This window comes from Sodiomyces alcalophilus, assembly GCF_042370955.1.
Source record: "Sodiomyces alcalophilus JCM 7366 unplaced genomic scaffold ACRALscaffold_2, whole genome shotgun sequence".
NCBI lineage: Eukaryota > Fungi > Ascomycota > Sordariomycetes > Glomerellales > Plectosphaerellaceae > Sodiomyces > Sodiomyces alcalophilus.
This window is the reverse complement of record NW_027263533.1, coordinates 1,702,659-1,713,128: the sequence shown is the minus strand read 5'-3', so window position 1 is coordinate 1,713,128 and position 10,470 is coordinate 1,702,659. Positions and strand designations below refer to the sequence as shown.

The window sequence follows — 10,470 nt, the reverse complement described above, 5'->3', positions numbered from 1 at the left end:
CGGGCCTATCCACCAAGTCGTACCCACAAGAAAGAAACGAACCGTTGACACAATTCGATCTCTGCCCGACCTTTTTCGCGGAAAGGGACCCCTCCGAATATGGTCTACGTGCGCCAGGAATACCTCCCTAATCTCCGGCAGTACAAATACGCCGGAGTCGACCACTCCCTGATATCAAAATATATCCTCAAACCCTTCTATACCAATGTCGTCATCAAGCTCTTTCCCATGAGCATGGCCCCGAACCTCATTACCTTGACGGGCTTCTTGTTCATTGTGATCAACTTCTTGACGCTGTTGTGGTATAACCCGACCCTCGACCAGGACTGTCCTCCGTGGGTCTACTATTCCTGGGGTGCCGGGCTTTTCTTGTATCAGACTTTCGATGCCGTCGACGGATCTCAAGCGTATGTCGCACGTTGTGTTCCTTGTTTCGTTTCTTTCCATTTGTTGTATCTCTTCGTTTTTGTAGACTACTCAACTGACATTCCCTAGGAGACGGACAAGACAGAGCGGACCCCTCGGCGAACTCTTCGACCACGGGGTCGACGCCCTCAACACCGCTCTCGGAGTCTTGATATTCGCCGGCTCACAAAATATGGGCCAGGGCTGGGCTACTGTCGCGACCCTCTTTGCCTGTATGTTCCCTCCCCAACGAGAAAGATGATCCCGACAAACGCATGGGTAGACTTCAGACTAACCTATGGCCTCTGCGCCGTCCAGCCCTCCTCACCTTCTACGTTCAAACCTGGGACGAATACCACACCAAACAGCTCACGCTCGGTATCGTCAACGGGCCCGTCGAAGGCGTCCTCATCCTCACCGCCGTCTTCCTCATGACCGGCTACAAAGGCGGCGCCTCCTTCTGGCAGCAGCCCATGCTCCCGACCTTGGGCGTGAGCCCCGCCCTCGGCCTTCCGCCTTTCCTCTACGACCTCTCCTTCACGCAGTGGTACATGGTGCAGGGCGCCGTCGTCCTGGTCCTCAACACGGTCGAGTCGGCGCGCAACGTCATCCGCGCCCGCCGCGCCAGGGGCGACCGCTCCCGCGGCGCCCTCGTCGGCCTTGTCCCCTTCTTCGCCACCTGGGCCCTCATCGTCGCCTACCTCTACCTCCAGCCGAACATCCTCCGCGCCCACCTCGTCCCCTTCTCCGTCTTTGCCGGTATTGTCAACGCCTACTCGGTCGGCCAGATCATCACCGCCCACCTCGTCAAGCTCCCCTTCCCCTACTGGAATGTCCTCTCGCTCCCGATCCTCTTTGGCGTCGTCGACTCGCTCGGTCCCGCCCTCGGTGCCGCCGGCTTTCCCCTCTCCTGGCCGTCCGCTCTAGGTGACGGAGTCTACCAGGTCGCTTTCATGTTCATGATGCTCGGTGTCGCTATCGGCACGTACGGCAGCTTCGTTGTCGATGTTATCGTTACCATTTGCGATTACCTCGATATTTGGTGTTTGACCATCAAGCATCCTTACGTGGAGCCCATGACCGACGGAAAGTTGGACGGCACAGCCCATGCGGATGGGAAGAAGGTCCAATGATGTGTGGTTCGGGGTTGGGTTTGCGGCCGCTGCAAGGTACTAATGGGTTCTACTTGCGTATGCCAGAGGATGAACAATCGAAGCAGCCGTCCGTGAAAATAAGGGGAATAATAATGACGCCTTTTGGGGGGATAATGACTGGGATACATGATTTCCTTCTCGTCATTACTGAGGGAGACGGTATGTCTCCACGGGGGATACGGCGTCCAGGTGCATGAACGCGAACATGGATGCGTTTAGTTTTCCTTTCGGTGAACTCACATTACAGCATTTTAATGGTTGTGCAGAAGGCGTATACTTATGGCACGCTGGGTTTCTGCCGCGCATTCTGATACGCTTCTTTTCATTAAGAGTAGCTTAGATAGCCGATCTTGATTAGGTGTCGAATTTTCATGTACATAATATTCCTACCCCTGGGCTTGAGTTCTGGGCATTGGAAAGTGCTTCATGAGTCCTGTCTATGGCCGGCAAAGCTCATATGCATCCAAGATGGGAAAATCTAATAGAGATATAGAAGAGATGAATGACGGAGGGCTCGGGTGTGATGAGAGTAAACCGTTCTAACTGCTACTTTGCCGACAAATCTTCTAAGTGTAAGTAATATCCGCTGAAAAAGGTCCCGCATATGCTTGCAGTCTGACCAACGCATCATTATCCAGGGAGAAAAGAAAACGAATACCCAAGGCAAACAGGGAGAACCGGAACCTCATAGCTTGGCACCCTTCGCCTTGCGCGCCTGCTTCTCCTTGTCTCGCAGAAGGCGCCTGAGAATCTTGCCACTCGGACTCTTGGGGACAGCGTCGATGAACTCGACGCCGCCCCTGATCCACTTGTGGCGCGCCTTGTGGTCCTCGACGTGTTTGCAGATGGCGCGCGCCACGTCTTCGTCCGACTGGCCGGCGGCGTCGGGGCTCTTGACGACGAAGGCCTTGGGCACCTCGCCCGCGCGGTCGTCGGGGACTTGGATGACGGCGCAGTCGAAGACGAAGGGGTGGGTGAGCAGGTGAGCTTCGAGCTCGGCGGGCGCAACTTGGTGGCCCTGTCGGGGTTGTCAGTTCCGCAGGACAAAAGCCATAAAGAAAAAGAAAAAAAAAGAAAAAAGAATGAAAGAATGACAGAAACCACGCACCTTGACTTTAATCAACTCCTTTATCCGGTCTACAATGACAAAGTGCTCGTTGCCCGAGGCGGCCTTGCGCACGAGCACTTCGTCGCCGGTCCGGATCCAACGGCCGTCGTCAAGCCACACAAACGTCTCGGCCGTGGCCTTCACGTTGTCCAGGTAGCCCAGAACTACGCTCGGTCCCTGGACAAGAAGTTCGCCGGTCTTGTTGTATTCGGTAATTTCCTGGCCGGTGGTCGGATCTACAATCTTCGCCCGGACTCCAGGGATCAGGGAGCCAGAGGACCCGACATCAATGTCGAACTCGCTTGTACTGCAGACCAGAGTGCAAGTCTCGGTCATGCCTAGAAGAGGAGGTTAGTCCCGTTTCGTCTCGTCCTCTTTTTCTTCTTTTTCTTTTCACCATGCTTACCATACGCCTGGCCTACTCGCCATTTAGGGTACTGCCTCTTCACTTCATCGACCGTCTCGGCTCCCAGAGGGGCCGCGCCGGTGTAGAGGCAGCGAACGGCACTGAGATCGTACTTGCGGCACAACTCCTCGTTGCGAAGGAGCTGAATGATGATGGGAGGGACCTGGCTACGTTGTCAGGGCAATTCACACGAGAGAAGCCAAAGGAAAAGGGGGCAGGCCGGGTAGTCACATACCACGTATAGCTGCTCGATTTTGTACTTTTGCACGGCTTCCAGAAAGACCTGGAGTTCGTACTTGGGAAGAACGATGACTTCGTCGCCCCGGAAAGTGTTCCCGTAGGCGATGACGACAAGGCCGTATATGTGACTGAAGGGGAGGAAGCCTATTACAGCCTGGGTATCGACACCCAGTTTCTTCCTCGGCACGGAGTCGAAGGTGGCGTACTGGATGATGTTGGCGATGACGTTGCGATGAGAGATCATGACAGCTTTCTGGTGTTTTGAGTGAGCGGGCCAAGTTCAAACGTGCGAGGGAATTGCGCCGGTGGTGAATGGGGATAATACATACCGGCATTCCCGAGGTGCCGCTCGAATAACAGAGAAAGGCTACTTGGCGGGCGCCTTGTCCCTTGACCCATCTCAGGGGCTCCAATGGGGGGAGGGACTTGCCCTGCTCGATCAGATCGTCAATGGTGGCGAAGGGGGTCGTTTTGGCGGCGCCAGGTACGGGCATGATGAAGATGCGGTCATGGGAGATGCCGACTGCCTTGGCGGCCTTGAGAGCCGTGTCGAGGAGGGGAATGCAGGTAAAGAGGGCTCTGGCGCCGGAAGACCTGAGCTGGTGCTCAACCTCGGCGGCAGAGTAAGCGGCGCTGGCCGGGGTGACGATGCCGGAGAGACGGTGGACAGCGTGGGTGAAAGGGAGGTAATCAATCTAGTCGAACAAAATGAGTCTTGGTTGGTATTCTTGGCGAGTATGAGGGAATAAGTGACATCTTACCGTGTTCAGGGAATACAGGGCGACGACCTTGTCCCACTCGGTTCCTTCGTTGGGGGCAAAGTCGAGTCTCTTGGCGAGAGCCCTGGCAAGAAACTCGACGCGCTGCTTCACCTCGGAGGTTGTGTACGTCTTACCGGTGAGGCCGCAGGTGAAGGGATTCCTGGACTTGGCGAGGGGGTGACGGCCATACTTCTCCGTGGTCATGAACTCGTCAAGGGAGACGGTATCGGGAGGGTCTTTTGGGACCATGGTGTTAGCAATTGTGAAGATGGAGAACTGGGGAACATGTAGAGGACGCACCGATTGGTAAGCTCGGGACCCATGATGGTGATGTGAAGACCATGGTGTTGACGCGAGACGGTGAGAGCGGGAGTGCGGTACTTGCTTATTGGTCTACCGGTATGGGACAGCAGTAGGAAACCGGTGCCTTCTGGGAGAAGCTGAGGAACAGTGAATCGAGTTCGTCCTGGGGAGATCCGACGAGATTTGCTCGGTGATGGTGTCGGTAACGGTGGAAATCGATGGAATAGACGGCTGCGTACTTCGTAAGCAGATATATGGTTTCCCCTGTCCCGATTGAACCCCCTGCTCCAGCCCAGGGCGGCGGCAACCTCAGCTTCCCGTCTCTAATACCCGAGAGTCCCCAGAAATCCAGCCGGATACGGGCAGACGATTGGTGGAAATGCCGACTCGGACTGCGCGTAGCGGGTCGGGAACCTCGATTCGACATGACGCAGGGAGGCGGGGGAGCTCGGACCTCCCGCGGAGAGAGTGGAGTTGCGACGTTGACTTTCTGGGGTATATGTACATCCTATTAGTAACTTGGTAGGTAGATCGACATTGTCAGGTTGGTGGTCCGCTCAGCCCTCGAAACATCGTGCACAGGTCCTTGGGTAGACCATACTCTTTTATTCCTATTCAAGGAGCCGTTGAACCCGACTGGACTCTCGGAATCATTATGGCTTAAGGACGTCCGAGGTTGGTCGACTGCCTAATCTCTTGCATAGGCTGACTGACCTATATAGCATTATATTATAAATACAGCCGTTCGAAGTCTCTTAGCTCTACTCAGGGCTCTTATTATACTTTATAAGTTAAATCCGGTACTATGCCGTTATATTATTCAAGTCAACCACGCGTAATTCACCGGGGAAATCTATTTTTAGTTTTTTATTAGAAGCCTTTTTCTAGCGTCTAAGGCTATTAAACCAGTTCTCCCGACTCTTGCTTATAGGACAACCCTTAGACCTCTTATACTTCTCAGGGATTTTTAGCTCTTATAACAGTCGATTAATTTCTTCTTTATATGGCTTTTACCTCTAAGTCCTTGCTAGTACCTATGTTATTACCTTTTGTGGCCTGTTATACGCAGTCACTGTGTCATCTCAATAGTTGCATGTCAGGGGTAAGGTAAGAACGACCCATGACACAGAATGCGCTCCTTCTTTCCTTCTCTTGCCCCTCAGCATCAGTCTCCCCTTCCTTGGAAGTACCGGTCTAAAATGGTCACTGCCTGTGAAGGTACGTATCCACACAGATTATGCCACTGAATTGGCTGATGCTAAGCATTTCCCACCTCCCTATCTCCCCTCTCTCCTCTCCCCTTCTCGATCTTAACGACACTCAATCCTCACAGACAATAGCATCAGTCCAAGGTCATATTAGCCCACCCCATCTCGTGTCTGGTATGTTCACCTTCCCTTCCTTTCATTTTCTGCTGTTCTCGAGTCTCTACTAACACAGAAAATCAACACAGAAGTCCTAAATCAGTCTCTTCCAGCACAACAAACACCATAATCCATTGCCAGTTATACACCAGAGCATATAATATTTCTTTCTTTTCTTCGCCGTCTTTTCTTTGAGTAAGCGTGCGTGCACTTTATACCTATTCTTTTCACCCGGACCAAATATACAGTCATGCCCGTCTTCTCTCTCGGATCTTAGCGTATCAAGGACATCAAGAAGGACATCAGGCCCACCAAGACTTTCCTTTTGCCCTCTCGCCACCAAGTCCACCGTTGGTCAGAACAGATACAGCGCGATTCTATTAGAATGTCGTCAGATAACGAAAGCCACACGACTGTCACCATTGAAGGAAATGCCAAACCACTTCCAGTGCAAGATCCCGTGGTCTGGGCAGAAAAGCGGCAGAGTCTTTGTGATGCCCTGCCCTACTTCAAGATGCATCAGGGCAGCCTTTACTCCAAGAGGCTTGTCCCCAAAGGCTTCCTGATTGACGGAGAATTCACTCATCGTGACATGATGAATGGGGACATTGTCATCACCAGCCTGTAAGTGACTAACCCAATCTGACCCCGTCTGGCCCCCTGGTTTAACTTCAAGACCGTAATAGTGGCGGTGGCCGAGCCAGGACGGCCGATGGGGACATGGAGCGTGTTCGTGAATGCCGTAGCCCTGCCCTGAAATCTATCATGAAAGCCCTGAGAGAAGACATCCCTATGGGTGTTGTTGTTGGCAAGTCCTTTGTCGACTGTGCTGGTTAACTTGGCATCCGACTAACACAACCAACAGGCCACAACTACCCCCTCCTCCCAGTGCAAGCACCACATGCCTATAATGTGCTTGACTGGTTCAATGTCACGGACGTCTGGGTTGAACGAGATGCGCGAAATGGTGTCTTTATCCATAAAGTGCGTCTGGAGAGGACTAATCGCGTATGCACACCTTGGTGGTGGCCAGAATTTGTGCCCAGAGAAAGTCACACAGCGGAACTGCCTCGCCCGCGCGCGTTTCCTGCTGGACATATCCAATGCCAGCATTGCAAGGAGATTTTCAGCCAGCCATTTGAGCAAGGCTGGGCCTGTCTCAACGGGAAATGTGAGCAGCACTTTGTTCTGGACTCTGGGTCCCTTATGTCGGACTTGACCTATTCCGCCGACTGTGCAGCTGTCTGGGCATGGTGTGTAGAATGCAAACACCCAAGCAAGACTATCTTTGAAGGAGGCATCTGGACATGCCTCCGCAAAGATTGCATGGTCGCATTTCAATTCCCACTGGATGTCAACGCCAGTAGTCTGGCCTACTCAGCTGAATTCATCAGCGAGCGTACCGACTTTGCCCCTCCTCCTCAGCCCCTGAGACCAGCCCTTCCGACGCTTGGAGACGACTCTTGTGGCACCGAGATTGAGTTCCGCCGTGGAATCGTCTGTCCCGAATGCTTTGGGTGTTCCCGCCGAAGGAATTGGGACCGTTGGGTTTACGAAACCCCGGGCTGCCCCTTCGTCTTGATAGCGCCTCCGCCCCCCTACCCTCTCTGTCGCATCGAAAAAGAAAATTGGGAAATCAATAGGCGGAAGTCCCTCAAGCAAAGCAGATTGGGCGAGAATATCGCGGTCTCTCGGCTGACCATTGGGGCGTACAGCGTATACCAATATCTCCTGCCGCACGTCAAGGACAGATCAAAGGTCATCGGGTCGGTTCATATCTTCCGGGCGACAGCCAGCACCAATGCTCGCCCTGATGGACCAAACAGCCTGTGGGATGAGATGCAGCTTGCCGCCAATCAAGGGTTCGGTCTGCAGCGGAATCCTGTCAGGCTGGCTGGTCGTAGGTCCTCCCCGAGGATGCATGTTGACATAAAGGTGCGGTCCGCTGACACGGTCTTAGACAAAACGGAAGTGCTGACGCGCCACTTCCAACAAAACTGGGGAGCCCCTTACAAGTTTGTCGTCAATGTCCTGTCAAAGAGCTTCGAAGAGGCGCCAGATGCTATCCTCAAGGCGCTCATGCGACTTCGCTGGGCCGGTCGGGAATCTGTCCGATGCACCACGCAAGCCTTTAGTGCAGTTGAGAATGGTGGCCTCATACCCGCCGAGTCTCTTGCTACCGAGTTTGTCGACTTTAATGAGCTCCTCTCCCTGGGATATATGGAGGGAGATCGCATTAGTGTAAGATGTCATTCTCCAGAGGTTCCAATGCTCGAACGGCCCATGGATTCTAACTCGTGCACCCCGCAGTATCACGATGATGGGGAGGACACTCTGGGCCCGACCGTGGCGACACTTTCCCTCGGGAGCCCCGCTGTGATGGCCTTTCGCATGAAGAAGAAGTACAATAGCGCCCAGAGGGAGATGCTGAGGTTTCCCATATATCATGGCGACATGGTGGTGATGCATGGAACCGACATTCACCAGTTTTACGAGGTGAGTCGGAAAACCCTCGCATGATCCAGCGTTGAGATATGGGCAACTGACCGCGAGTGCCAACAGCACAAGGTAGACCCTGCTGGGATGCGACGATTTGCCATGACCAGTCGCAATATTGTTCTCGACACGCTCGATGAGCAGACGCGGCTCGAAGCCATGAGAAAAGGTCATCTTCCTGAACGTGCCCATGACTGGCAATATGATGGCTTGTGAGGCCATTCTATTTCGATTTGCTTTAGAAAATCTGACGACTCATCTGCTGGCTGGCATATATCTTGGAAGTGGAGTCGACAAACGGATGATATGACCAAAGTTTCGCCTCATGTGCTTTCACATCAGCTCATCTTGGTTCATGTCAGACAACATCCGGAACTCCTTCGACGGGGCGGGATATATCTGACGGCTTTATGTGCACACCGCACGACGGGAAGGAAAATGGTGCGCGGGGGCTGAGACAGTCGGCATTTAGGCATGTTGGGCTCGGGACTGGGGAGTTTCGGGGTGGGAGTTTAGATGGGAGTCTTCTCGCTCGATTCTGCGGCCACATGAGGGCACTGGCTACGCCCTGGTCTGCAGTTTATCAGGCGAAGTCAGTGGGCGTGATGGAGGGAACTAGATCCGGGACGAAAAGCTTGGCTTCACTGCTACTTGCGATGTGTGTCAAATCGTAGGCGCCATATCGACGGGTGAAGGGACGGCTCGAGAGGAAGCTCGTGAGGTGATTATACATTGGGCCCGACCAGGTATGTTTGCCGGATTGAGGCGTCAAGAGATGACAGCAGTATACATATATATACACACATCGGTATCCTACAGTCAGCACTCCCACTGGGACGAGGCAAGACACAGCTTACCGCCTCCCCATGCCGGAGACGAGCAGGACCACACTTCCGAGCTGCCTTTTTAGGTCTTCCTTTTCGACATCATGCGTATCTTCCACCTCCCCCCAGCGGTCGGTCTGCCAAGCCACCTCGAGGCTCGTCGCCCGCGCGGCCTCCTCGACACCAAAGACGCCGTCCTCGGTCGGCTGCTGCTGCTGGCCTTGCGGTCGCAAACCGCCGGCGGGCGCATGCTCGCTCCACTCGACCACCAGCCGCGCGGCCGCCAACAGGCTCTTCCCCGCCAGCACGGCCCTCTCCAGCCCGGCGAGCTCCCATGGGTGGAGGGAGGCGACCCACTCCTGCACGGCGTCGCGCACGCCGTCCTCCTGGCCGCGGGGCATGATGGACCCCTCGTCCAGGACGGGCTCGAAGCGGAGGCCGGGCCAGACGTGGGTGGTCAGGTACGCGACGACCTGGGCGGCGGTGCGCTCCTGCACTTGGCGGAGGGATTCGCCGGCGTCGTTGCGCGGGTCTGTTGCGAGGGCGGGCGGCGCCCAGCAGAGGAGCGAGTCGGTGTCGAGGTAGCGCATGACGGTGGTGACGATGTGGGCGCGGATCGAGCCGTCGGCGGCGGCGTCGTCGTGGGCGATGTCGAGGGCGCGGCATGTCAGCGAGGTCAGCGGGATGAGGTGCTGCCGGGTGGCCTGCTGGGCGGAGGTGAGCTGGTCCCATTCCATGGCCAGGGCGGTGGCGAGGTGCGGCTTGGAGACGGGGAGGCGGACGATTTCCTTGGTGGCCGGGTGGCGGAGGGTTCGGCTGTCGAGGTGGACTTGGAGGGCGCCTGCAGTGGGTTAGTGTATGGATTTATTGCCTTCTTCTCCCGCGAGACGAAGAATGGACGGAAAAAAGGAAAGAAACGCACCATCAACCTCCTGGACAGACACGTCCTTCCAAAACCTCCTCTTCACCCCCCCGCTCTTCGCCGCAGCAGAGCTCCGTATCTCCCTGGCAGCCTTGAGAATCTCGGCCTGCTTCCGCCTCCGCGCGATGCGTGCGGCCACATCGTCGGCGTTCCTGGGACCCGCGTCTTTGGCGAACTCGGCCGCGGGCTGGGGGGGTGCCGGCGGCGGTCCGGTGCCGACTATGGGGGCTACGTCGGCGTGTTTTGTGACCGTGGACGAGACGAGGCGGGTGGTTGCCGGGGTCGCTGGGGATGCTGTGGCTACGCGGCGCGGCACGGCGAAGACTGCTGCTGGCCTTGGCCTGGACAGAGGGAAGGCGAGGGTTATTCGCGTTGACGGCTTCATTTTTGCTGTCCCTTGTTCAATGGCTGATGTATGTATCGGCTTGGGAGGTAGACTGGCGAAGGGGCGTGTTGGAGAGGATGAAAGGTCAATAGAGAGGTGATA

At 55.3% G+C, this 10,470-nt stretch overlaps 4 protein-coding genes across 4 annotated transcripts; 2 read left to right on the top strand and 2 right to left on the bottom strand.

Annotated features, from left to right (window-relative positions):
• Window positions 1-99: 99 nt before the first annotated feature.
• Window positions 100-1,538, top strand: ACRALDRAFT_1028574 (uncharacterized protein; the record flags this gene model as incomplete). Its single annotated transcript, XM_071014849.1, has 3 exons — window positions 100-407; window positions 496-638; window positions 724-1,538. The coding sequence occupies 3 exons, from the start codon at window positions 100-102 to the stop codon at window positions 1,536-1,538; spliced, it is 1,266 nt and encodes a 421-aa protein (XP_070876776.1).
• A 706-nt stretch (window positions 1,539-2,244) lies between these two features.
• Window positions 2,245-4,417, bottom strand: ACRALDRAFT_2097219 (uncharacterized protein; the record flags this gene model as incomplete). Its single annotated transcript, XM_071022824.1, has 7 exons — window positions 2,245-2,577; window positions 2,668-3,005; window positions 3,074-3,236; window positions 3,309-3,566; window positions 3,643-4,008; window positions 4,075-4,310; window positions 4,375-4,417. 7 exons carry the CDS (start codon window positions 4,415-4,417, stop codon window positions 2,245-2,247), a joined length of 1,737 nt encoding a protein of 578 aa, XP_070876775.1.
• A 996-nt stretch (window positions 4,418-5,413) lies between these two features.
• ACRALDRAFT_2016840 (uncharacterized protein) lies at window positions 5,414-8,453 on the top strand (the record flags this gene model as incomplete). Its single annotated transcript, XM_071019859.1, has 10 exons — window positions 5,414-5,428; window positions 5,467-5,479; window positions 5,507-5,579; window positions 5,641-5,793; window positions 5,845-5,881; window positions 6,019-6,365; window positions 6,446-6,567; window positions 6,607-6,708; window positions 6,775-8,237; window positions 8,274-8,453. 10 exons carry the CDS (start codon window positions 5,414-5,416, stop codon window positions 8,451-8,453), a joined length of 2,505 nt encoding a protein of 834 aa, XP_070876774.1.
• Window positions 8,454-9,090: 637 nt separating this feature from the next.
• Window positions 9,091-10,368, bottom strand: ACRALDRAFT_1061063 (uncharacterized protein; the record flags this gene model as incomplete). Its single annotated transcript, XM_071016353.1, has 2 exons — window positions 9,091-9,902; window positions 9,984-10,368. The coding sequence occupies 2 exons, from the start codon at window positions 10,366-10,368 to the stop codon at window positions 9,091-9,093; spliced, it is 1,197 nt and encodes a 398-aa protein (XP_070876773.1).
• Between the last annotated feature and the right edge of the window lie 102 nt (window positions 10,369-10,470).